This window comes from Mustelus asterias, chromosome 11 (assembly GCF_964213995.1).
Source record: "Mustelus asterias chromosome 11, sMusAst1.hap1.1, whole genome shotgun sequence".
In the NCBI taxonomy this organism is placed as follows: Eukaryota; Metazoa; Chordata; class Chondrichthyes; order Carcharhiniformes; family Triakidae; genus Mustelus; species Mustelus asterias.
This window is the reverse complement of record NC_135811.1, coordinates 101,540,480-101,567,953: the sequence shown is the minus strand read 5'-3', so window position 1 is coordinate 101,567,953 and position 27,474 is coordinate 101,540,480. Positions and strand designations below refer to the sequence as shown.

General features: G+C 45.1%; 1 protein-coding gene across 2 annotated transcripts; it reads left to right on the top strand.

Moving 5' to 3' along the window:
- Positions 1-953: 953 nt before the first annotated feature.
- Positions 954-27,474, top strand: LOC144500737 (secernin-2-like). Of its 2 annotated transcripts, XM_078224131.1 has the most exons (10): positions 954-1,034; positions 2,724-2,958; positions 4,781-4,955; positions 10,104-10,285; positions 12,898-13,097; positions 14,669-14,884; positions 17,764-17,932; positions 19,132-19,312; positions 21,962-22,156; positions 23,570-27,474. In XM_078224131.1, exons 3-9 carry the CDS (start codon positions 4,782-4,784, stop codon positions 22,118-22,120), a joined length of 1,281 nt encoding a protein of 426 aa, XP_078080257.1. In that variant the 5' UTR covers positions 954-1,034; positions 2,724-2,958; position 4,781; the 3' UTR covers positions 22,121-22,156; positions 23,570-27,474. The 2 variants fall into 2 exon arrangements, with proteins under 2 accessions (XP_078080257.1, XP_078080256.1); XM_078224130.1 differs by lacking the exon at positions 2,724-2,958 and having other exon boundaries at positions 955-1,034.

Genomic DNA, 27,474 nt, shown 5'->3' with positions numbered 1-27,474 from the left:
AGTGCAGAAGAGGCCCTTCGGCCCATCGCGTCTGCACCGACACAGGTGAAACACCTGACTTCCCACTTAATCCTATTTACCAGCACTTCATCAAATCATAGAATCCCTACAGTGCAGAAGGAGGCCATTCGGCCCATCGAGTCTGCACCGGCCACAGTCCCACCCAGGCCCTATCTCTGTAACCCCATGTATTTACCCTGCTAATCCCCCTGACACTAAGGGGCAATTTAGCATGGCCAATCAACCTACCCCGCACATCTTTGGACTGTGGGAGGAAACCAGGGCACCCAGAGGAAACCCACGCAGAAACAGGGAAAATGTGCAAACTCCACACAGACAGTGACCCAAGGCCGGAATTGAACCCGGGTCCCTGGCGCTGTGAGGCAGCAGTGCTAACCACTGTACCATCCTAATGCCGGATACAGGGATGAGCACTTGGCCCATAGTCTTCAAAGTTATGATGAGCCAAGTGCTCATGCATGAGACAAACCACCCTCCCAGGCAGCGCATTCCAGACCATCACCACCCTGTGGGTAAAAAGGTTTTTCCTCATATTCCCCCCCCCCCCCCAAACCTCCTGCCCCTCATCTTGAATGTGTGTCCCCTGGCGACTGACCCTTCAACTAAGGGGAATGGGTGAGAGGCAAGGAGTATTCCAGAGCTGAGGGTGTAGGCATAGCCACCAATAAGAGCGATTAAAACTGGGAACGCTCAGGGGGGCAAAATTAGATATCTTGGATGGTTGTGGGGCTGAAAGTTTAAGATACAAACAAGGTGCTCTATTTGTATTATTCCCCTGCTATAGACTGCTGCTGCAAGAATGTGTTAGCTATCGACGTGTCCTTTTGGCCGAGAGTGGCTATCTGTGTCTTCTTGATTTCCCAGACTGCAAGTACTTAGGAACCGAAGGGTTAACTTTACTACCTAACGGCGTGTGTGACTGTCAGCTGACTCGGAGAGAAAGGGAGAGTCAGACATTGATCTCCGTTCAGCTGGTGTGTTGCTGGGACTTCCTCCTTTAAAATAAAGGGAAGGTAGGTGCAGGGAGGACACAATGTGTTGTTGGGGCGGGTGGGGGAATTGACTCGTGGATATTTCACCCTCTCATTGCTAGATGCGGGACTCCCGGCACTGTGGAAATGCCGCAAGCTCTGCAGGGGTGGCTGGCGTTGTCATTGTAAGGTGTTTGGGAATCCGCCCAAATGCGGCTCTGCAGGGCCCGGCTGTTGTTTCAATGTTTTAACATTTTTATACTCTTTCTATTTATGCCCGAGTTTTTGAGGTTTCATTGCAACCCTGTCTCCCCCACCTTTACCTTGGGGCTGAAGTCCACGAGTTGAAACATTTTGTGATGGTGAATCCGCAGCTTGAAACTGACACTGTAACCATTTAATAATGATACACTGACACTTCCGGTCGGTTTGTTGAACCATCTGGTAGCTCTGGCCCCATTGAGCAGTAACTCCCAGAACATTCAAGGATATGGGACAAGTGCTGGATTAGTATTTAATTGAATTGATTTATTATTTATTACAGGGGTGGCACAGTGGTTAGCACTGCTGCCTCATAGCGCCAGGGTCCCAGGTTCAATTCCGGCCTCAGGTCACTGTCTGCATGGAGTTTGCACATTCTCCCCGTGCCTGCATGGGTTTCCTCCGGGTGCTCTGGTTTCCTCCCACAGTCCAAAAATGTGCAAGTTAGGTTGATTGGCCATGTTAAATTAACCCTAGTGTTGGGGGATTAGCAGAGTAAATGTGTGGGGTTGTGGGAATAGGGCTTAGGTGGGATTGTGGTCGGTACAGACTCGATGGGCTGAATGGCCTCCTTCTGTACTGTAGGAATTCTATGTACTGGGATACAGTGAAAAGTATTGTTTCTTGTGAGCTGTTACGTAGGGAAGAAGGAAAGGATAGGGTACAGAATATAGTATTGCAGTTACTGATAGGGTGAAGAGAAAGATCAGCTTAATGTGAGTTAGTGCGACTTTGGTGCAGTAGTTATTGCCGGTGCGGATTCGATGGGCCGAATGGCCTTTTCTGCACAGTGCAACTCTAAGGGTGGGATTTTCTGGCTGCGCTCATCCCAAGGTCAGAAAGTCCCGCCCACTATGATTCCCGTGGCGGGCGGGACGATAAAGTTCCCCGCTGTATCTATGACTGCAGAAACTTCAGCACAAAACCTAGGCTGACACTCCCAGTGCCACACCGAGAGAGTGCTGCACTGTCAGAGGTGCTTGGCTTTCACAGGCAATGTTAAACCGAGGCCTTGTTTATCTTCCGAGTCGTATGTAAAAGATCCCTTGGCCATTGTATGAAGAAGAGCAAGGGAGTTCGTCCCGTTCCCCAACCAGTATGAATCGCATTGCTGTTTGAAAACAGAATACTGTGATGCTGTAAATCTGAAATAAAGACAGGAAATGTTGGAAATGCTCAGTAGGTCTGACAGTGCCTGTGGGGAGAAAAACAGACTTAACATCACAGGTCGATGACCTGTTTGTTTGTAGGATGTTGTTGTCTGCATCTTGGCTAATGTGTTTCCTGATGTTACACAAGTGACTGTATTTCACAAGGTCATTGGTTGCAAAATGCTTTTGGGCGTCCTGAGGTTGAGTGGTTCTACAGAAATACAAATTCATCATTGCTGTCAACTACTTAAAGTTTATTTATTAGTCACAAGTAGCCTTGCATTAACACTGAAATGAAGTTACTGTGAAAATCCTCTAGTTGTCATACTCCGGTGCCTGTACGGGTAGACTGAGGGAGAATTTAGCACGGTCAATTCACCTGACCCGCACATCGTTGGACTGTGGGAGGAAACCGGAGCACCCGGAGGAAACCCAGGCAGACACGGGGAGAACATGCAGACTCCACACAGACAGTGATCCAAGCCGGGAATCTGACTCGTGTCCCAGGCTCTGTGAGGCATCAGTGCTAACCACCATGCCACCCTCAACTTAAGGTGGGTGGGTATCTGTCCAGGTCCCAAGAACTGGTTTGTTTGTGGACACGGCCAAAAAGGGACTGATTCGCTTCAGTTATTTTTCTTAAAGGGATCCATTTGCAAATATTGGGTGTGTTTTGCAATAATGCCTTTGTATATGCTGTGGGTTCACAAGAGTTTCACGTGTATTTATCTCCTTGTTACCCACCCCACCAGATAGTCATTCTTCATTCATGGGTCTCAATAAAAGTAAAAAGTTTATTTATTAGACACAAGTCAGGCTTACATTAACACTGCAGTGAAATTACTGTGAAATTCCCCTAGTTACCACACTCCGTCGCCTGTTCGGGTCAATGAACCTAACCAGCACATCTTTTAGACTGTGGGAGGAAACCCACACAGACTCGGGGAGAATGTGCAAACTTCACACAGACAGTGGCCCAAGCCAGGAATTGAACCCGGGTCCCTGGCGCTGTGAAGCAGCAGTGTTAACCACTGTGCCACCGTGCTGCCCTGATGATATGACTGCTGACTCATGGTATGAGTCAGCAGGCTATACAACTGCAGGAGGCATTACAAATGTTCCTGTCTGTGTACACATTTTCATGGGAGTTGATGGATAAGAATCAGGAGCAAGAAGGTTATTCTCTCATTCTTAAGTCGTAGAATCCCTACGGTGCAGAGGAGGCCATTCGGCCCATCGAGTTTACACAGAACCACTTTTTATCTTACACATATCCCTATCCCCTATCCCCATAACCCCACGTATTTACCTGGCTAATCCCCCTAACTTGCACATCTTTGGACTGTGGGAGGAAACCGGAGCACCCGGAGGAATCCCACACAGACACGGGGAGAATGTGCAGCCTCCACACAGTCACCCGAAGTTGGAATTGAACCTGGGTCTCTGGTGCTGTGAGGCAGCAGTGCTGACCACGGTGCCACCGTGCTGCCCACAAGTCTGGGGCACTGAGGCCAATTGTAATTATTCCTGATCACCTTGCCTGACTCGGCTGTACCAGACATCAAATCAGAGAGCTTCTGAACTGAATATCTTGGCACTGCCCCCATATTAACCAATAAAACCAAAATCCTGCAGATGCTGGAAATATGAAATAAAAACAGAAAAAGCTGGATAAACGCAGCAGGTCTGCAACATCAGAGTTAATGTTTCAAGTCTGACAGTATCTGTGGAGATTCTTTGCCTCTGAAGAAATAGGAATAAACGGTGAATTTATTTTAATATTCATTCTTGGTATCTGGTTGAAGGTACTGGCCATCTCTAATTGCCCTCGAGAAGGTGGTGGTGAGCTGCCTTCTTGACCCTCTGTATACTGCGTGTTATAGTTTCACCCACAGCACTGTTAATGAGGGAGTTCCAGGATTTTGACCTAGTAAGGATGAAAGATCAATGATATACGGGTGGCACAATGGTTAGCACTGCTGTCTCACAGCACCAGGGACCCGGGTTCAATTCCAGCCTCGGGTCACTGTCTATGTGGAGTTTGCACGTTCTCCCCATATCTGGGGATAGGGTTTCCTTTGGGTGCTCCAGTTTTCTCCCACAATCCAAAGATGTATAGGTTAGGTGGATTGGCCAGGCTAAATTGCCCCTTAGTGTCAGGGGAATTAGCTGGGTAAATATGTAGGGTTACGGGGATGGGCCTGGGTGGGATTGTGGCCGGTGCTGACTCGATGGGCCAAATGGCCTCCTTCTGCACTGTAGGGATTCTATGATATGTTTCCAAGTCGGGATGGAGGAACGGGCAGTTGTTTGAGCCTTTGTGTTGTGCTGAAGTTTGTAAAGCTGACTTCAATGAGATGCTTCTCCCTCCCACAGAATGGCTGCCGGCACAGTGTGTGCTCCCTCTTCCTGCGACTGCTTCGTTGCTCTCCCACCTGCCACCAAGAGGAAAGAGGTGATTTTTGGGAAGAACTCGGACAGACCGCGGGATGAGGTTCAGGAAGTGGTTTACTTTCCTGTGGCTGTGCATGAACCAGGCTCCAAGGTGGAGGTAAGAGACTGACCATCGCAACTGAATGTCCACCTTGACAGGAAGTGTAGAAAGCAGGACTTTACACCAATGCGGAGACTGCGGAATGCTGTGGTTTGGAAGGATTTGTAAATGTCCTTGTAAATGAATCTCAAAACATTGGCTTGCAGTTACAGTGAATCATGGGGAAGGTAAATGGAATGTTGGGATTTATTGTGAGGGGAATGGAGTATAAAAGTAGGGAAATTACTGCAATTGTACAGGGCATTGGGAAGACCTTGGAGTATTGTGTACAGTTTCAGTCTGTTTTACTTGAGGAAGAATGTACTTATTTTGGAAGCAGCTCAGAGAAGGCTCACCAGGCCAATTGGGTGGCACAGTGGTTAGCACTGCTGCCTCGCAGCGCCAGGGACTTTGATTTGATTTATTATTGTCACATGTATTAGTATACCGTGAAAAGTATTGTTTCTTGCTCGCTATACAGACAAAGCATACCGTTCATATAGAAGGAAAGGAGAGTGCGCAGAATGTAGTTTTATAGTCATAGCTAGAGTGTAGAGACAGATCAGTTTCAAGGACCCAGGTTCAATTCCCGATTTGGGTCGTAGTCTGCACGTTCTCCCCGTGTTTGCGGTGGTTTCCTCCGGATGCTCCAGGTTTCCTCCCACAGTCTTAAAGACGTGCTGGTTAGGTGCATTGGCTACGCTAAATTCTCCCTCGGTGTACCCGAACGGGTGCCGGAATGTGGTGACTAGGGGATTTTCGCTGTAACTTCATTGTAGTGTTAATGCAAGCCTACTTGTGACGCTAATAAATAAACTTTAGACTATTGGTCAGATTCCAGATCTACCAGGGAACTGGAGAACTGAAACTGCAGTTCATAAGGTCACAAGGAAAGGGAGCAGGAGTAGGTCATTCAGCCACTCGAACCTGCTCCGCCATTCAATAAGATCATGGTTGATTGGATTGTGTCCTTAACATTATTCTTGCCTGACCCATAACTTTCAACTCCCTTGTCAATCAAAAAATCTTTCTATCTCAGCCTTGAATATATTCAAAGACCCAGGCTCCTGTACTCACTGTGGAAAAGAATTCCAAAAGCTAATGATCCTCCAAGAAATTCCTCCTCATATCTGTCTTTAGTAAGAAGTCTCACAACGCCAGATTAAAGTCCAACGGGTTTATTTGGAATCACGAGCTTTCGGAGCACTGCCCCTTCAAAGGAGCAGTGAACTGCAGTTTCAGTTCTCCAGTTCCCTGGTAAATCTGGAATCTGACCAATAGTTTAAAGTTTATTTATTCGTGTCACAGGTCGGCTTATATTAACACTACAATGAAGTTACTGTGAAAATCCTCTAGTCGCCACATTCCAGCACCTGTTCGGGTACACTGAGGAAGAATTTAGCATTGCCAATGCACCTAATCAGCACATCTTTCGGACTGTGAGAGGAAACCCACACAGATACTGGGAGAAGTTTCAGACTCCACACAGACAGTGACCCAAGTCAGGAATCGAACCCAGGTCCCTGGCACTGTGAGGCAGCAGTGCTAACCATTACGCCACCAAGCTGTCCCACTGATTATGAATAAGAAATAGAAAATATTGGAAACACTTGGGTCATGCAGCATCAATGGAGAGATAAAGGTTGGGTTAATGTTTCAGGTGTGTGAAGGAGACGAAACTAAAGTAGAAATAACAATGGGTTTTTGCAACCTTACCAATGCCAGTTTCCAAAGTTGCACGAGTGCAGAGTGAGAGTTGGAGAGTTTTGTCCAAATCTATTGTCTGGAATCACAATTGGTTTGAAAGCCTTGAGTAAAGACACTTGGGTGGAAGTTGTGTAATTGGGTGGAGTGTGCATGAGGATTTGCTCTTTCTACCATAATTTATGTAGTATCCAGTATAAATAAGTTCGAGAGAAATGCACTTTGGAACAATGTACAATCTGAATGCAAACAAATGGTCTTGAAGTAGAATTGTTGAGTCTACTGGATTTTTCATGTTGCTAAAATTGATTATATTAATTTCAAAATGTTATGCCATCATCTGGTATCTAGTTACTTAGAATCCCAACATTTGCTAATACAGAATGATCTGATTGAACCCTGGAAGGTGGCATTTGCTATATTGCTGCATGAATGTTGCTGAAAAAAGAGACATGCTGTTGAAACTTTTGTCTTGGCACTCATCAGGACAGAAGTGCAAGATTACCAACTCTCAAAAGGGAACAATAATTTATACAGCATGAGAAGAGGATGCTGATTGGTTGGCAAGTGGACTCTGATTGGTAGAAGCGTTGCTGTGGAAAATTCATGTCCTGGCATTATGCCTCCTTAAAAATTAAAGAAAAGCCAGAGGGAACAATAGCTTTCTGGTTAATTCCCCATGGCAACACCTTGTCCAATCAAAGCTGACTGGCCAACCAATCAGCACCCTTTTCTCAAGCGGCGTAAATTATTCCTTCCTTGGAAATTGGTATTCTTGTGTCTGTCCTATTTTGACAGGGTGTCTTTTTTTTGTCCATCAGTCATGAAGTTATATTGCAACCTTTTGATCCTGTTATACTGGAGCTTACATGTTATAGATATTTGGGGTTCTTCTGTGAGTATTTTCTTGTGAATATCTCTCATTGAGATGAAAATTATTAGTGTTAGAACAAAGACAGGTCTTCCAATTTCAGACACCAAGTTTCAGCCTTAGGTCCTTCAGCCAGTCTTATTCTGGACTCGAGTTAAATTCACAATGGAATATATTGTGTCCTTGCCCATTACACCGCCCAGTTTCTAGGATAGTTTCGTGTTGTTAAGGTCTGCACTTCAAAGTTTGCTGCCAGCTACCTCAGCTGAAAATAATAGTCAAAAATCAATGGATTTTCTCATCTGTGCTCCCCCATTATTGCAAAGTAACTTAAGTTGGAAAGTCCACATTAAAACCCAGATTCAAATTTCCTGCAGAAATAGTCCGCTTATCCATGGAACGGTGGAAAAATTAGTGCTTTCTTTACCAATGCAACTGAGTTACGTGAGGGACTTCTATTCATCCTTGTTGTGGTATAGATACGTTCCTCAAATTATATAATACAACAGTGATGCATGCTTACAATTTACCGCAGTGAATATCTAGTCCTGTGCAGCAGATAAACAAACAGCCATGGTACTTCTTTACTGAGTTCCTTACTAAATAAGGGCGCGATGGCCCAGTGGTATTATTGCTAGTCTATTAATCCAGAAACTCAGCTAATGTTCTGGGGACCTGGGTTCGAATCCCGGCATGGCAGATGGTGGAATTTGAATTCAATAAAAAATATCTGGAATTAAGAACCTACTGATGACAATAAAATCATTATTGATTGTCGGAAAACCTATCTGGATCACTAAATGTCCTTTAGGGAAGGAAATTTGCCATCCTTACCTGGTCTGGCCTACATGTGACTCCAGAGCCAGAACAATGTGGTTGACTCTCAACTGCCTTGGGCAACTAGGGATGAGCGATAAATGCTGGCCCAGCCAGCGACGCCCATGTCCCATGAATGAATAAAACAAAAGAAGAGGAATAGGCCATTTATCCATCAAGTATGCTCCATCATTCAGTTAGGTCATTGGCTGATCTCATATTGATTCCGTTCTTGTTTACTGAAACAAAATGTATTAATTAAATTTTCAATGAATCCTCAACCCCGACTCTTCGGCAGAAAGTTCCAGAATTTTACTACTCTTTGTGTGAAGAAACGCTTCCTGACATTGCCCTGCCCCCTTGTTCTGGATTGCTCCACATACCCAATTAAAATCCTTCAGTCATCATGACTGCGGCAATTTGAGAACTCCTTTAATCATTTTTACAGTACCAGGGACCTGGGTTCAATTCCCAGCTTGGGTCACTGTCTGTGCGGAGTCTGCACGTTCTCCCCATGGTGTCTCCGGGTGCTCCGGTTTCCTCCCACAGTCCAAAAGATGTGCTGGTTAGGTGCATTGGCCATGCTAAATTCTCCCTCAGTGTACCCGAACAGGTGCCAGAGTGTGGCGACTAGGGGATTTTCACAGTAACTTTGTTGCAGTGTTAATGCAAGTCTACTCGTGAAACTAATAAACAAACACTGATCCAGAAACTCAGCTAATGTTCTGGGGACCTGGATTCGAATCCCGCCCTGGCAGATAGTGGAATTTGAATTCAGTAAAAAAATATTGTCGATTGTCAGGAAAACCCATCTAGTTCACTAATGTCCTTTAGGGAAGGAAATCTGCCATCTTTACCTGGTCTGGCCTACATGTGATTCCAGAGCCGCAGCAATGTGGTTGACTCTCAACTGCCCTTGGGCAACTAGGGATGAGCAATAAATACTAGCCAGCCAGTAACACCCATGTTCCACGAATGAATAAAAAAAGTTGACAGGATGAGGTACTGCACCCTCTCCCAGCCTTTGATCTGGTGCCTCATCTTGGCCAGAAGGCTGAGACAGCTTTGGAAGATCGGCTATCCTGATTATTAACTCTACTCTAGCCTGGATGAACCACCCGCTTGATCATGGTTTCACCTCTTCCAGGTAAGTATGACTCCTTGGTCTTCTTCAAAGTACCATGATGCATTGTTGGGTTAGTGGGTTGACTTCATAGAATCCCTACAGTGCAGAAGGAAGCCATTCAGCCCATCGAGTCTGCACTAACCACAATCCTACCCAAGCCCTATCCCCATAATCCCCTGCATTTACCCTAACTAGTCCCCCTGACACTAAGGGGCAGTTTAGCATGGCCAATCCACCTAACACGCACGTCTTTGGACTGTGGGAGGAAACCGGAGCACCCGGAGGGGAAACATGCAGACATGGGGAGCCAAAAGAGAAAACGCTGGAAAATCTCAGCAGGTCTGGCAGCATCTGTAAGGAGAGAAAAGAGCTGACGTTTTGAGTCCAGATGACCCTTTGTCGAAGCTAAAAGGCATAGAAAGTGTTTTTTTTAAAATCCAGACATGGGGAGAATGTGCAGACTCCGCACAGACCGGGAATCGAACCCCGGACCCTGGCGCTGTGAGGCAGCAGTGCTAACCACTGTGCCACCGTGCTGCTTATTGCTTAATTGCTTGTTGCAATTCAAATCAGTACATGTCTCTTGAGTGCCCGTTTCGGGAGAACTGTCTACATTTGTGTAAATCGTATTTCTTTTTTTATTAAACAGTGCACATACATTGAAATTGAGCAGATTGAGAAGACAAACGCAGTGATTCTCAGTCGGCCAGCCTGGTTATGGGGAGCAGAAATGGGAGCCAACGGTCACGGTGTCTGCATTGGCAACGAGGCCGTGTGGACCAAGGAGCCCATCATTGAGAAGGAAGCGCTGCTCGGCATGGACCTGGTCAGGTAGAACCTTCCTCCTGTTTTGTACTGCTTGGTGCTTGAGCTTTAATTGTAATTGAGGTGCAGATCTATTGTATCAAAAAATGTTTCAAAGCCAGTGGAATAAACTGTATATTAGTGCCAAAGTTAATTTGTATGAACTTCAGGAGCTTGGCATGATGGATTCAAATTTAGGAACCACTTTTGAACTCCGTTGCAATTCAACCAATGATAAGTTTCCGAGCTCAAAAACTATCAGGATGAGACCTGACAGTGGGAGGTTCCATTTCGGGATGGCTGGCATCATTTTGGATTGATATTTGTCCATCCTTTCTTACTGGAAACAACATACGCTTAGAAATAACTGGGGATTTATTTTTGGGGGTGAGATAGATGCAGGCAATTTTGGCAAGCCAATATTGCCCATTCCCTGTTGGGCTAATTTGAGCTGATTTGATTTATTATTGTCACATGTATTAACATAGTGAAAAGTGTTGTTTCTTGCGCGCTATACAGACAAAGCATACCGTTCATAGAGAAGGAAAGAAGAGAGTGCAGAATGTAGTGTTGCAGTCATAGCTAGGGTGTAGAGAAAGATCAACTCAATGTGAGGTAGGTCCATTCAAAAGTCTGATGGGAAGGCTGGGAAGAAACTGTTCTTGAGTCGGTTGGTACGTGACCTCAGACTTTTTGTATCTTTTTCCCGATGAAAGAAGGTGGAAAAGAGTATGCCTGGGGTACGTGGGGGTCCTTAATTATGCTGGCTGCTTTTCCAAGGCAGCGGGAAGTGTAGACAGTGTCAATGGATGGGAAGTTGGCTTGCGTGATGGACTGGGCTTCATTCACAACCCTTTGTAGTTTTTTTTTGTAGTTAATGTAAGTCTACTTGTGACACTAATAAGTAAACTTTAGTAAGGTGGTCAATAACCTGGGCACAGGGTAGACACTTTTTTTTATGACCCAGAGATTTATGAGGATCTGAAACTCACTGCTTGAAAGGTGGAAACCCTCTTGCGTTTTAAAACCTATTTGGATATTGCTGTAATGTGCAGGGCCATGGAGCAAGAACTGGAAAGTTTGAGTAGGCTGGATAACTTGTGAATCATGGGTTGCTGTCCAGCATCATACACTAAATATTGTGTAATGTGAAAATCCTGCCTGTTCTGAAGACTGTGGAGGAACAGAGAGATCTTGGGGTCCATATCCACAGATCTCTAAAGGTTGCCAGTCAAGTGGATAGAGCTGTGAAGAAGGCCTATAGTGTGTTAGCTTTTATTAACAGGGGGTTGGAGTTTAAGAGCCGTGGGGTTATGCTGCAACTGTACAGGACCTTGGTGAGACCACATTTGGAATATTGTGTGCAGTTCTGGTCACTTCACTATAAGAAGGATGTGGAAGTGCTGGAAAGAGTGCAGAGGAGATTTACCAGGATGCTGCCTGGTTTGGAGGGTAGGTCTTATGAGGAAAGGTTGAGGGAGCTAGGGCTGTTCTCTCTGGAGCGGAGGAGGCTGAGGGGAGACTTAATAGAGGTTTATAAAATGATGAAGGGAATAGATAGAGTGAACGTTCAAAGACTATTTCCTCGGGTGGATGGAGCTATTACAAGGGGGCATAACTATAGGGTTCATGGTGGGAGATATAGGAAGGATATCAGAGGTAGGTTCTTTACGCAGAGAGTGGTTGGGGTGTGGAATGGACTGCCTGCAGTGATAGTGGAGTCAGACACTTTAGGAACATTTAAGCGGTTATTGGATAGGCACATGGAGCACACCAGGATGATAGGGAGTGGGATAGCTTGATCTTGGTTTCAGATAAAGCTCGGCACAACATCGTGGGCCAAAGGTTATGTTCTATGTTCCTTTACTGTGGCATCAAACTATTTGAAGTAAATGAATTAACAGCTTTATTAAAATCATAAAGTCTCACAACACCAGGTTAAAGTTCAACAGGTTGTTTTGGAATCACGAGCTTTTGGAGCGCTGCTCCTTCATCAGGCAAGTGAAGGAGCAGTGCTCTGAAAGCTCATGATTCCATATAAACCTGTTGGACTTTAACCTGGTGTTGTGAGACTTCTTACTGTGCCCACCCCAGTCCAACGCCAGCATCTCCACGTCATGGATTAAAATTAACAGAGGAATGCACTTTGTTCCTCTCACAACATTAGGACGTTCCAAAGAACAAAGAAAATTACAGCACGGGAACAGGCCCTTCGGCCCTCCAAGCCTGCACCGACCATGCTGCCTGTCTGAACTAAAACCCCCTACCCTTCCAGGAAAAGAACAACCTTCCGGGGAAAAGAACAAATCAATGCTAGTCTTTACAATAACTTATTAAGTATTCATCAATATTACCAGCAATAATTTCTGTAGTCCTTTATTGTAAGGGACATCAACTTGGACGTCTAAGTCTATTGAATTGTGTGTGTGAATACACCAAAATAACATAAGGCAGATCAAAATACACCACTGAACTGTTTATATGTGGCGTTAAAAGGAACCTGATGCACCGCACTTCTGTGTCTTTTTTTACTCCAAAGATGTTTGTCAAACACTTTCTCATGCTGTTAATGTGCATGGTGTGGATTGCAGCCTCTTCCTATTGCGTGTACATTATCCTATTTCCTATTCCTTCCTCAGGCTTGGACTGGAGAGAGGTTCCACTGCCAAGGAGGCTCTCGATGTTATTGCCTCTCTTTTGGAGCAACACGGTCAGGGTGGAAACTGCAAGGAAGATCCGGAAGCATTCAGCTACCATAACACGTTTCTGATTGTGGACAGAAAAGAGGCTTGGGTACTGGAGACATCTGGGAAATACTGGGCCGCTCAGCAAATCACAGGTCGACAGTGGGAAAAGAGTGAAAAGCGTGTTGCACGTAGTCTGTGTTTTCTCAGCATGGTATCATTTACAGAGATATACAACATTTGTATCAGTGATTCTTGTGTACCTAACTATAGTGAGATCATCCATTTCAATTACCATTCATGTTGTGTCTGCTACCAATGATCTTAAGCAACAAAATGATATGTTGGTAGTTGTGTTCATTCTAGACTTCCATCGCCTGAAATTTGCACAGTGTCTGAGAGGACAACAGAGTGGCACAGTGGTTAACACTGCTGCCTCACAGTGCCAGGGACCCGGGTTCAGTTCCAGCCCCGATGGACTGTGTGGAATTTGTACGTTCTCCCAGTGTCTGCGTGGGTTTCCTCTGGGTGCTCCGCTTTCCTCCCACAGTCCAGAGATGTGTGGGTTAGGTTGATTGGCCATGCTAAATTGCCCCTTAGTGTCCTGGATGTGTCGGTTAGAGGGACTAGCGGGGTAAATGTGTGGGATTGTGGAGATGGGGCTTGGGGTTGGATTGTCATGAGTGCAGACTCGATGGGCCGAATAGCCTCCTTCTGCACTATAGAGTTTCTATGTAAATACGTGGGGTTATGGGGTATAGGGCCTGGATGGGATTGTTGTCGGTGTAGGCTCGATGGGCTGAATGGCCGCCTCCTGCACTGTTGGAATTCTATGAATGACAATAGAAGTGCAGTTTAGCTTGCGACCTGGATCCCTCCGGGTGTGTCGCCTTATCAAAAGCCCAGTATATTGCCTGATAGATGAGGAGAAGCCCCTTCTCCATGTAGATTGAATTAGCATAATGCCTTGGTTTTATTAATTAGGATCGAGCTGGCTCACTGAAGGCCCAGTTGTTAAGGACTTTGTGTAGCAGTATATCCTCCCAAATCATTAACCTGGTCCTTGCTGCGTTAGTGGATCTCAGTTAAAGGGACAGTGGAGTTGGTTTAAATTCCCCATGCGTTAGAGAGGAAGAAAATTGAACAGAGATCAAACCCATAGAAAATGGAGAAGGCCTTTTAACTCCTTGAGGCTGTACCACCATTCAATGAGCCATGGTTGATCTTCAGTCTAACTCTATATTATCTTCTTTTGTCCCATATCCCTTTATACCCTTGACTAACGAAAATCTACCAATCTCAGATTTGAACTTGGCAAATGACCAACTGTCAATTGCCATTTGCAGAAGAGCATTCCAAAATTTCTACTACCCTTTGTGTGTAGAGGGTTTTCCTAATTTCACTTGTGATAGGTCTATTTCTTATTCTCAGATTATGCCTCCAAATTGCTAACTCAGAATGCAGACATGGGTATGGACAAAATGGGGCCAGCTGTGATGTTTGGAATGAATGAATAGCTCACGCAGTGTCGAAGGTCATAGGTGAAGGAGTAGCCACTTCACTGACTAGCCAGAGGGCAGTTGGTGCCCATAGAAATGTACCCCAGCGTGACTGTATGGAGAATTGGAGGGAAAAGTAAAATTAATTGTGCACGAGTGATTCAAAAGCTGTGCACTGTCGCAAAGGGGACCCAGATTCTTTATACTCCATGTCCTTTACTTAACAGAAGGTGCAAAAAATATCTCCAATCAGCTGACCATCACCACGGAGATCAGCGCCGAGCACCCTGACCTCCGGAACTATGCCCAGAGTCAGGGCTGGTGGAGCGGTGATGGTGAGTTCAACTTCTCCCAGATTTTCTCTCCCACGAATCCACCGGTGAGAATGGAGGCTGCAAAGGTTCGTTACTGTGGAGGCAAGGAGCTGCTTCGTAAGCAAGAAGGTGAGTGGAGTTCAGGAGTGTAAAATAATGTGCCGTTCTTGCATACAAGAATTGTTAGGAAGGTGAGCGAAAAGCTAGTCTTATGAAAACATAGTTACTGGGGCTGCAGGTTACTGAGGCTACCCCCCCCCCCCCCCCCCCCCCCCCCCCCCCCTTATCTCTGTAACGCCACACATTTACCATGGCTAATCCACCTAACCTAAACATCCAAAGTTAGCAATTTGGAGGGGAAAGTTTGCTGTGGCCAATCCACCTAACCTGTGCATCTTTTGAACTGTGGGAGGAAACCGGAGCACCTGGAGGAAACCCACGCAGACACGGGGGAGAGCTTGCAAACTCCACACAGGCAATCACCCAAGGCTGAAATTGAACCTGGGTCCCTGGCGCTATGAGGCAGCAGTGCTAGCTACTGTGCCGCCCCTAGGCATATAGGAACAAGAGGAGGTCATTTAGCTCATTTGGCTTATTTGCTCATTCATTGAGATCATGATTGACCTGGAACCTAACTTCAGTTACCCACATTTGTCCCTTATCCCTGATCCCTTTGGTTAACAAAAATCTTATCAATCTCTGATTTAAAGTTAAGAATTGTTCTAACATCAGTTGCCATTTGCAGAAAGGAGGTATGAAATTATCCTGCCCTTTGTATGTAGAGTGTTTCCAAATTTCACTCCAGAAAGATCTAGCTCTTAGTTTTAGACAGACACCACAGTCCTAGACTACCCAACCAATGGAAATAGTTTCTCTCCATCTACCCTTTCTTTTCCGCTTAATATCTTCAAAACTTTCATCAAATCGCCCCTTAATCTTCTAAATTCCAGAGAATAGAAATGTAATCTCTTCTCATAATTTAACCCAGTCATGAATTATTTTCCTACAAAACAATGACGACACTTCAAAGATATTTAATTGGGGAGCTCTGGGTTCCCCTGAGGTTGTGGAAGGCACTGTATAAAATGCAAGTCTTTCTTTATTTCTGCTGCTCCGCCTCCGAGTGAGAGAAAAATCACCAATTGGACTACTCTCCACTTGAACAAGACAGTCTTCTGGTGGCAGAAGCACACTGATGGCACCGTGGGCAAAGGCATGCCTGATGCATCACTGCCTGTGCAGACCGCGAGATTAACTGCTTGACTTCTTTGGGCATCATGGTGGCACAGTGGTTAGCACAGCACCAGGGACCCGGGTTCAATTTCAGCCTCAGGTGACTGTCTGTGTGGAATTTGCACCTTCTCCCCGTGTCTGCATGGGTTTCCTCCGGGTGCTCCGGTTTCCTCGCACAGTCCAAAGATGTGTGGGTTAGGTTGATTGGCCGTGCTCTATTGCCCCTTAGTGTCAGGGGATTAGTAGAGTAATACATGGGGTTAGACAGATAAGGCCAGGGTGGGATTGTTGTTGGTGCAGGCTCGATGGGCTGAATGGCCTCTTTCTCAATGGATTCTATGATCCCTTGATTCTGTGAATCTCAATTAAGACATGGGAAATATCCACAAAACCTCCCGATGATATGAAGGAAAACAAATCACCCATTCGATTCCTGCTTGCTTTTTCTTTGTTCTTTCATGGAATGTGGACATTCCTGGCAAAGCAGGCATTCATTGCCCATCCCTAATTGCACTTGAATGGAGTGGCTTGCCAGGACATTTCAGAGGACAATTAAGAGTCAACCACGTTGCTGTGGGCCTGGAGGTAATATTAATCCACTGAAGTTATTAGTGTGCCACCATCTCTCCCTACGTTGGGTTACTGTTCAGAGAATCCAGTTGGAAAGTGTAAAAGTCTGCACTTTGTGTGAAGACAGGTTTTCACTCCGATTGTGATTATCTCCATTATAAAACAGGCACACGGCACCTGCTATCTAATCCGGCACCTAGAGTGGGGTACGAATGAATGAGGTGTCCGAAAATGAGGAACCTCAGTCAGCAAATGCCAAAGCCCCGAGGGAAGGAAATTAACTAAGGAAAGAAAGTGGGGAGAATAACTTCTTCCAAGCATTGTTTCAAACTTAATTTGCAGTGTGTTCATAGAAAATAATAAATTGGCTGACCACGAGGCTACACTGAACCAACTCCAAGAATTATCATACAATTAGAAATGGAAGGGTTCAAACAAAAACAATGATTTTCCATAACCCGTTCTTCCTTGTCTAGTGGGCATCGGCTAAACCTTTGAAGCAAATCTCTGCTGCATATTTTCTGATTTCCCATAACAAAAGAATTGTTGGACAACAAAAAAAAAATCCATTCAGTTCACTTAATACCCTGGAGACACAATTTTTAAGATTTGATTTCTGTAGGTATGAGTGTTTTAGCAAGGCCTTTGAGAGGATCTTGGTGAGTAATCCTAATCATAGGATCCCTGCAGTGCAGAAGGAGGCCATTCGGCCCATCAAGTCTGCACTGACCACAATCCCACCCAGGCCCTATTCCATTCTTCTAGAAGCACATCTTCTAGAAGCACTGCGGTCCTTGTGTTGAAGGGAATTCTATGGTGTCTTTGGGAGAGAATTTCAGGATTTTGACCCTGTAAAGTTGAAGGAATTATGATGTATTTCCAAGTCTGGATGGTGTGTGCAGGGAAACTTGGAGATGCTAGCGTTCCCATGTCCTTGCTGCTCTTGTCCTACTGAGGTGGTTGAGGTTGTAGGTTTGGGAGGTGCCAGGGAAGAATTCTTGGCAAATTTTTGCAGAGCATTTTGTAGATAAGTCACACTGCGCTGGGGACCATTGTGCAATGATAATAGCGCCATTAACTAATTGTGGCAATCAACCTCAATCAGTGAACGTATAACAGACCCAGAAATGACACAAGGAAGATTCTGTGATCAGGAAGTGTTTGCGAAATATAGATGATTTAAAAATACTTTCTTTGCATCACAGCAGGGAGCATCCAAGCTGGAACAATCATGGACATCCTACGAGATAAGGAAAGTGGAATCTGCATGGACTCTGGGGCCTTCTGTACCACGGGCAGTATGGTGTCCATCCTACCTCAGGATGACAGTTTACCCTGCGTGCATTTCTTTACAGCTACTCCTGACCCTTCGAGGTCAGTTAACTAAAGTTGGTAAACACTCTCCGACAGTTTTTCTTTACCAGTATATTGTGCTGAAGGGGGGAAGTTTTCTAAAGACGGTGACTCATCACCAACATATTAAAGTGTAGCTCCAAAGGGTTCAGCTAGAGGGGTAATCAGCTATTTATTCGTTATCTGACCAGTTTGTTACTCTCTAATGTTGTGCCTCACGCCATCATTGTCTTGAAATGAAAATCAAATAAAATTATTAGTAAATTGGACGGACTGGAATGTATCGCTAAATTTATTTCCCAGTTTGCTTAGCACATATGTAGCCCAATCCATCAGGCAAACCAGCCTCCCATCCATTGACTCAGTCTACACTTCCTGCTGCCTCGGCAAAGCAGCCAGCTTAATTAAGGACCCCACTCACCCCGGTCATTCTCTCTTCCACCACCTTCCGTCGGGAAAAAGATACAAAAGTCTGAGGTCATGTACCAACCGACTCGAGAACAGCTTCTTCCCTGCTGCTGTCAGACTTTTGAATGGACTTACCTCGCACTAAGTTGATCTTTCTCTACACCCTAGCTATGACTGTAACACTACATTCTTCACGCTCGTTTCCTTCTCTATGGACGGTATGCTTTGTCTGTATAGAAATCTTAGAAACCCGACAGCACAGAGAGAGGCCATTCAGCCCATCGAGTCTGCACCGACCACAATCCCACCAAGGCCCTACCCCCATATCCCTACATATTTACCAACTAATCCCTCTAACCTACGCATCCCAGGACACTAAGGGCAATTTTAGCATAGCCAATCAACCTAACCTGCACAGCTTTGGGAGGAAACCGGAGCACCCGGAGGAAACCCACGCAGACATGAGGAGAATGTGCAAACTCTACACAGACAGTGACCCAAGCCGGGAATCGAACGCAGGTCCCTGGAGCTGTGAAGCAGCAGTGCTAATCACTGTGCTACCATGCCGTATAGCACGCAAGAAACAATAATTTTCACTATATGTTAATACATGTGACAATAATAAATCAAATATTGACTTGATTGAATGAACATCTGTGTAGGAGGAAGAGAAATAATTTAAAAATGTTTTGTAAAACAACATTAGATGGGGTGGATAGCAGAGAAAGTAGGGCCAATAATGCATGGCCTCTGCTCCTTTGTACTGTGTGCATCTGATTTAAAATATACATATATATGTCTTTCATTAATAGATCTGTCTTCAAACCCTTCATCTTTATCAATGATGTAATGCCAGTTCCTATGGTGATTTCTCCGAGTTACGGTGAGGATGATCCAGTCAAGAAACAGCCTCGGTTCCAGTGCAAAAAGGACCGCCGACATGAATTGTATAAGGCACATCAACAGGCCAGAGCTACAATGGAGAGTGGACAGGTACTCACGACACTACTTTTGGTGACAAATAATTCCTCGGAGGTAATGTTGACTGGACTGATGATATCTACTTCACAAGGTTCTGGTCAGTCATCCGACTAAAAGATCATCTGCCCAAAGTTAATAAATGCCAACATAGCAGCTAGTCAATCAATCTGATATCAAACTATTGATTTGATTTATTATTGTCACATGTATTAATATGGAGTGAAAAGTATTGTTTCTTGCGTGCTGTGCAGATAAAGCATACCATCCATAGAGAAGGAAAGGAGAGTGTGCAGAATGTAGTATTACAATCATAACTAAGGTTTTAAAGCTTACTTATTTATTAGTCACAAGTAGGCTTACATTCACAGTGTAATGAAGTTACTATGAAAATCCCCTAGTCGCCACACTCGGGCGCCTGTTCGGGTACGCTGAGGGAGAATTTAGCATGGCCAGTGCGCCTAACCCGCACATCTTTGGACTGTGGGACGAAACTGGAGCACCCGGAGGAAACCCATGCAGGCATGGGGAGAATCTGCAAACTCCACACAGACAGTGACCCAAGCCGGGAATCGAACCTGGGTCCCTGGCGCTGTGAGGCAGCAGTGCTAACCATTGGATGTAGAGAAAGATCAACTTAGTGATCACCAAATCTGTAAGAGATTGAATTGGAGCATTGTTAGAGTTTAAAATGGTTAGAATGAAGTTTTAGAAGCATAGAAAGATAGAATTAGAAGGTATTCTGGGCACAACTTGCAAGAAATTGCCTTGCTCCGGTGCCATCTTGGAACCTTAGAGGGGGTGTGAATGGAGATGTGGGGAGGGATAGTGGGGGGAGGGGGGAACGGGAAGAGGAGGCATCCTGTATTCAAGAATCATAGGATCCCCGCAGTGCAGAAGGAAGCCATTCAGCCCATCGAGCCTGCAACGATAACAATCCCACTCGAGCCCTATCCCTGTAACCCCATCTATTTACCCTGCTAATCCCCCTGACACTAAGGGGCAATTTAGCATGGCCAATCAACCTAACCAAGAAATAGTCGTAACTTCATTGGAAACTTCTGCAATTTCAAGTTGCTTGTCACTCTGTGCTTAAATAATCCAGTGTTGTATTTTTCTGCATCCCTAAACTTATTCAACAGAATTTCAGATGTTCCACTTGGTTGCGTAGGAAAAAATTCCAACGCTCTGTTCTCTTGTGGGATTTGTCGTTGTGAGAAGTATGTGGGTTGTAATTATTGCTGCATGTCATTGACGTCAGAGCTGCAGTTCATTCTCAGATTTGCCACTAAGTCAATATCCGTTACAGGATTGTCCTGGACTGGCAGGAATTAAACATTAATCTCCTTGACGTTGTTGTGGGTAAGCTGGTAGAAGAATCATAGGGGTATTATTGGAGATTGAGTAAGTGCAGTTTCACTGAGTGAAGCACTTGGAGATGGGGGGGACAAAAGCAGAATCCTCCAAGAATGCATTCAGCATGAGTTGGCAACTCTCAATCCACTCCTCCAGATCTATCTTGTGCTTCCTTCTCTACATTTTATCAATGTTATCAATTTTATTAAGTTTAGTTTTTGCTAAGCTACGCATACTCCAACATAGAATCATGGACTAGAATCCCTACAGTGCTGAAGGAGGCCATTCGGCCCATCAAACCTGCACCGACAACGATCCCACCCAGGCCCTATCCCTGTAACCCCATATATTTACCCTGCTAATCCCTCTGACACTAATGGACAATTTATCATGGCCAATTCACCTAACTTGCACATCTTTGGACCGTGGGGGGAACCCAGATCACCCGGAGGAAATCCACGCAGACACGGGGAGAATGTGCCAACTCCACAGTGACCCAAGCCGGGAATCAAACCGGCAAAGGTGCAGGGATGCAATCAAGTTTCATTGTGTACAGCGGAGCAGCGTGTGCCATCTACAAGATGCCCTGCAACAACTTGCCAAGACTCCTTCGACAGCACCTTCCAAACCCTCAAACCTGTACCACCTAGAAGGACAAGGGCAGCAGACACATGGCAACACCACCACCTGCGAGTTCAAAATCCTGGAACTCCTGACCTGGTTCCCTTTAGTGGCATCACCTAAGCATAGTTTCCCTTTGTTTATCCTTGGCTGTACTCTGGGCCCTGGCTCTTCTCTTTAGTTATTATTTTGTGGCACATAGGCATCGCTGACTGGTCAGCATTTATTGCCCATCCCGAGTTGCCTGAGGGCAGTTGAGAGTCAACCACATTGCTGTGGCTCTGGAGTCACATGTAGGCCAGACCAAGTAAAGATGGCAGATTTCCTTCCCTAAAGGGCATTAGTGAACCAGATGGGTTTTTCCGACAATGCTTTCATCGTAATCAGTAGACTCTTCATTCCAGATATTTTTTTAATTGAATTCAAATTCCAGCATGTGCCGTGGGTGGGATTCGAACCTGGGTCCCCAGAGCATTAGCTGAGTTTCTGGATTAATAGTCTAGCGATAATAGCATTCGGCCATTGCCTCCTGGTAAATAGTTTCTCCAGAATAAACAAACTGGTTGGGTAATCTCGGTGATGTTTGGGGTGATGGGGAGAAACGACATTGAAATGAGAACATTACCAGAGCATTTGCACAGGTCCTGCTGACGTATGTCATTATAACACATGCCTGTTCTCTTTCAGGAGCAGGGTGTAATGTTGCACCACACTATGGAGAACCTCGAGAGACAGGGACTGAAAGCTATCGAGGATTTGTTGACTAGCGGAGGGACCTTTGACCCAGAAGAAATGGCAGATCTGTTCTTTGACTGTGTTGACACGGAGATTAAATTTTACAAATAAACCTTCAAATACAACACGTTTACAATTCCTCTACAGGTACTTCTTTTTTTTTACACTTGATTTACAATGTGTATTTCAAGTTCTGCTTGTGGACTATCCTTGCAATTTAGAAATGTGTGCTGTAGTTGGGTGGCGGGGTCTATATTTGTCCTGTACACACGTACAGCAGAGAATGGGGTGGGGTAAGGGGAAATCAGTTAAGAGTAACCAAATCTAATCACTATCCAGTGAGCTCTCAATAGCGTGCATGTGTAAAAATCTAGGAGTTTCCTTCTTGGGAGTATCCTGAAAGTTAAATTTGCAAATACACTCATTTTGCTGATATTAATTTACAACAAAGAACAGAACAGCACAGGGACAGTCCTTTCGGCCCACCAAGCCAATGCCAGCACATGACACCTTTCTAAACTAAAGATCTACAATGCAGAAGAGGCCCTTCGGCCCATCGAGTCTGCACCGACATTTGAAAGGCCTGACCTGCTCACCTAATCCCACTTGCCAGCACTTGGCCCATAGCCTTGAATGTTATGGCGTGCCCAGTACTCATCCAGGTGCTTTTTAAAGGATGTGAGGCATCCCGCCTCCACCACCGTCCCAGGCAGCGCATTCCAGACCGTCACCACCCTCCTGAGTAAAAAAGCTTTTCCTCAAATCCCCCCTAAACCTCCCACCCCTCACTTTTAACTTGTGTCCCCTGGTAACTGACCCTTCAACTAAGGGAAACAGCTGCTCCTTATACATTCTTACGCCCTGAGTCACAGAACCATAAAATCCCTACTGTACAAAGGATGCCATTTGGCCCACTGAGTCTGCACCGACTCACCGAAAGAGCATGTTGTAGATTTGTGCCCTGGTAACACCCCTTCTCTCTCCAGGCAGAACAGGACAAGGTAAAGGAAGGCTCCCTGTGCCTGGTAGAAACATATCCAATATATTTCCCATAAGAAAAATGGGCGGCATGTGGCACAGTGGTTAGCACTGCTGCCTCACAGCGCCAGGGACCCGGTTTCAATTCCTGCCTCGGGTCACTGTCAGTGTGGAGTTTGCACATTCTTCCCGTGTCCGCGTGGGTTTCCTCTGGGTGCTCCGATTTCCTCCTACAGTACAAAGATATGCGGGTTGGGCTGATTGGCCGTGGTAAATTTCCTATAGTGTCAGGAGGAATGGCAGGGTAAATACGTGGGGTGAAGGGGATAGGGTCTGGGTGGGATTGTCGTCGGTGCAGACTTGATGGGCCGAATGGCCTCCTTCTGCACTGTAGGGATTCTATGAACCTCAATGACAAAGAGAGAAACTAGGGGGACAAAATGGATCATTAATCACTGAGTACAATTTGAGCATTGCATGAGAAATGGTATAAAATAACTTGTGTTTGTTCAAGAAATTGAATGAAAAATTGGTTGACCTCATCCAGTCAGCCTCAATATGTATTTTTTTCACTCTGTATAGATTTGCTGATAGAAGTTGATCTACTGCTGGACCATTGACCCAAAGACAACAAAGTAAATGGATATCTTCCTTGAAGCCGTTAACCTTGATACGCGCGCGCACGCGCACACCACCCACAACCTCTGTGGTTAAAAGCTCTCTTGTCCACCCACTGGATTTGCTGTTACATTGATTGTTAACTGACAGAGAAATTGTCTTTTTATTGTTGCTGGTCTTCTGAGACTGCCAGTGAGCTGATTGGCGGTCAAGCACATATTGAGATGTTCTGCCATTTAAAATGACCGGTAACCCCTTTGTAGTGTTTGGCACTGAGCTATCATCGTTAAAGTTAGTTAATTAATATGACTCATGAAAAAGTTAGATTATTGTAGGGAGTAATTGGTTGAAGCCAGATTTAGGTTTGTGATTACAAATACACTGGTCTCTATCTCAAACACAAGTACAAGGCAACGTCCTGGAGTTGGGACACGTTCAGGTAAACCAGGAACAACCCAGTGATAAAACTCTGTCCTGGCGACTGTGAATTTTTGCGCTGCGGCAAACGCACTTGAGCCTTTTCTCGTTAAAAGTTAACGGAGCCATGATTACTGTTGAATAACGTGACTCGTCCTATCCTTCGCTTTTCGACTTTTCAGCTGGTGTTTAAATCTTCCCAGCTATTTCTTAAGAATTTCTTCTTCCTGGATGTTTGTCCAAAAGAAAAGTAGGTTTACCTGCACAAAGCAAAAGCTGTACAGTTTTTTTTTAAGAGGAAGGTGTCAGATTTGATCATACCCCATGCTGAGTTCTTTTTCTCTTAAAACAGTTGATAGAAGTGTAATAGTTGTCTCTAATGTCCTGTGATAGAAAGACCATGACCCCTGTTCCTAAGCATTATTGAATGAAAGTGCACTTTGTGTGTGGACTTAACTCCTGCTCAAACTCGCCCACAGGATTGAATAGTTTACTGCCATTTATTGTGTAATCTCATACATGAAGACTCGCCAGGTGGGAGAAGCATAGGGTGGCATCTGGTGCCTGTGGGACTGTATCTGGCAAGAATTAGGACAGCGGGGGGGGGAGAAAGATATTGGAAAGAAAGGACTGTATTCCGATCAAAATGCTGTCCATTCGTTCTTAACTAAAAGATTTTTTAAAAAATAGTGTCCTTCTGCTGTTGCAGAGACCCATTGTTGCAGAGACCCATTGAGACTCCACCTGCCTGGTCAAACCACTCACCTGTGTGACCGATGTGTATCTGGGAAACGGCGGTTAACTTGAAGACTGTGTTAGGTGCAGAGCTAGTTCTGACCTGTTGCTTCTTAAATTAGAAGCTGGGGATTCTGCAAATATTCAGCAGGCCCGATGCCTTCTGTAACCTCTCCTTCGCTCTCTCCACAGATGCTGCCAGACTTGCTGAGTGTTTCCAGCATTTCCTGCTCTTATTTCAGATTTCCAGCATCTGCTGTGTTTTGCTTTTAGCTGAAAAGGGAAGAGTTGCACTGTTGTAGCTTTTCTTCTTGCATTTATCAGGACAAACACAAGGATGCCAAATTTCAAAGGAAAGAACAATTTGTATTGGGGGGGGTCTGCTTGGTTGGCAAGTTGGTTTTGATTGATTGAGATGTTACCAGTCAACATCCTATTCTCATGCAAGATAACTTATTGTGCCCTTTGAAATTTACCATTCTTGCATCTGTCCTCATGACTGCAAGACAAAAAGCTTCAAATGTAGGTCTCCTTATTCAGCAATACTTGAGTTCTGTACTACTTGTTTTAATTTTGTTTTTGTACCAGCTGCTTCCTGCTTTGTTAGAATTCTTTTTTTTAAAAAAGAGCTAGCAACTTGCAAAGACTTTTCCATTTTTTTTTTGATGGGGTACGCCTTTCTGAAATCTTCTTGCTCCTGTACAAATGAAGCAAAGGCTGGAATTCTCCAGCTGTTCACTCCCCGCCTCTGCTACCAGAGAGGATGGAGAATTCGGTGCTCCGCCGTTCACTCCAGTGGGACCAGAGAATCCCGCTGACGTGAAAGGCCGGAGTTCTCTGACCGATGTGTCATCTCTCTCCGAGCAGTCCCAGTTTACTTTGGTAGTCCCGAGACAGGAACAAAACCCCAGAGCCATTGGGAGAGATGGGGGGGGGGGGGGAAATTTATGGGGAAGGAAAGCAGTATAGAAATGATTCCAAAACCTTGTCACATTTGAGACGTATCTAAACATCTTTGCAAAATGGTGACGGAATTTATCTTTGGAACAAAAGAAAAACCTTGCCGATAGTTGAAGGGCTGGTCCTACACTTTTAACCCGTTGTACTCATTTCAGCCTTTCAGTATATTCCTTTTGAACACTCGCTGTTGGGACTGAGCTGACATCAGCTAAGGGAAAATTGTACGGTATACCCAATCTAAAGGGATCCTGGGCCTTAAGAGATCCATTTACATTTCAGAATTAATTAAAGGGGTGAGTGTAATCTACTAAATTGCCGTATAATCCTGAATGTTGAAAACGTACACTTACTGGCGTCTCCCTGTCTCTCGGTTCTGGGGGTGGATTGAAATTTCCCTTTTAACCAAGAGCAGGAGACGGCCTGTGTTTTCCCTTGTAATTAATGGCCTCGCCAACCAAGTCATTCTCAAACCATCACATGCTTGGAAGCGTTACATTCATGCGACTCCGTTGCTGAGAGGGTTTTTTTTAGTTACAAAAGCAACAGATTCAATTTGTCTCAATCTTTTCATAAGAAGTAAGTTTCTGTCTCCAGAATTAACCTTCCTGAGAGGAACAGACATTATGGGCGGGATTTTCCGGCCGCACTCGCCCCAAGACCGGAAAATCCTGCCCGAGGTCAGTGGACCTTTCCATGGGTCCACACCCCGCCCGCTACGACTCCCGTGGCGGGCGGGAAGGGAAAATTCCACCCTTGGTGGTGAATTCCTCTTCAAACGTATCATTAATATGGAGTTACATCACCCCCCCCCCACCCCCACCCCGCAATCACCTGTTGCCTCTCTTCTCTCCCCCCCCCCACCCCGCCCCCCCCCCCCTCCATGATAATAAAGTACCCTTTAACACTGGAGGTTTTGTCAGAGACTCTGGATCTTTAAGTGGACTGGCTGAAAATTTCTAAAATATAAAACATAATTTCTAAAATGTAAACTGTATCCAACACCCCTCTTTTCTCTCTTTCCCCCGCCCCCCCCTCAGACCACCGCCACCTCAAAATAAAAAACATATGCAATACTTCAATTTTATTTTGCGGAATTATAATTTGCAGCAAAAACAACTCTAGTTTCTTTGATCTTCTGTCTCTCTTCTCTGCCCAGTCTCATTTTGGACTACGAATCCCACCCTAAACGAGCTTAATTTCTCCAGCTCGTGACTTTTCCGTGCGTTGGTTCATGTGTTCACCTCCAATTCCAATCTGAATGACTTGAACCCAGACTGTACCCTGTTGCGCCTAACTGAGCGAAGTTCAGACAGGAATGGAAACACAGTCTTGCACGAACAGTAGCGAATGGAAGATAGCTAAACCCACAAACAGAAGTCAGCTCCCAAACTTGTGTTTGACCAGTGGTTTGGAGCAAGGGTAAACACTCCAAAGCAAAGGAAGATGAGAAGATATTGGTGAATGTCCAGAAGCCAAGCACGGTGTCCAGCATTATGTGAGCAATACTGATCAGCCTCCTTCCCCTTCTTTGCAGAGCATAATGTGAATTAAAAGGAAGAAAAATACATGTTAGTTTAACACTATGCCAAAAGAAACGTTGGCGGAGCTTGTGTTGTGCAATAAATACTGTGTAAAAGAGAAAGCAGTGTTAGAGAAATGTTCAGAGAACAACAGCAGGGCAAAGTTACTCTGATGTAGCCTGTGCAATGTTTCTGTATTATTTATGATGCTGTTAACTAATAAATTACAGAACTGTC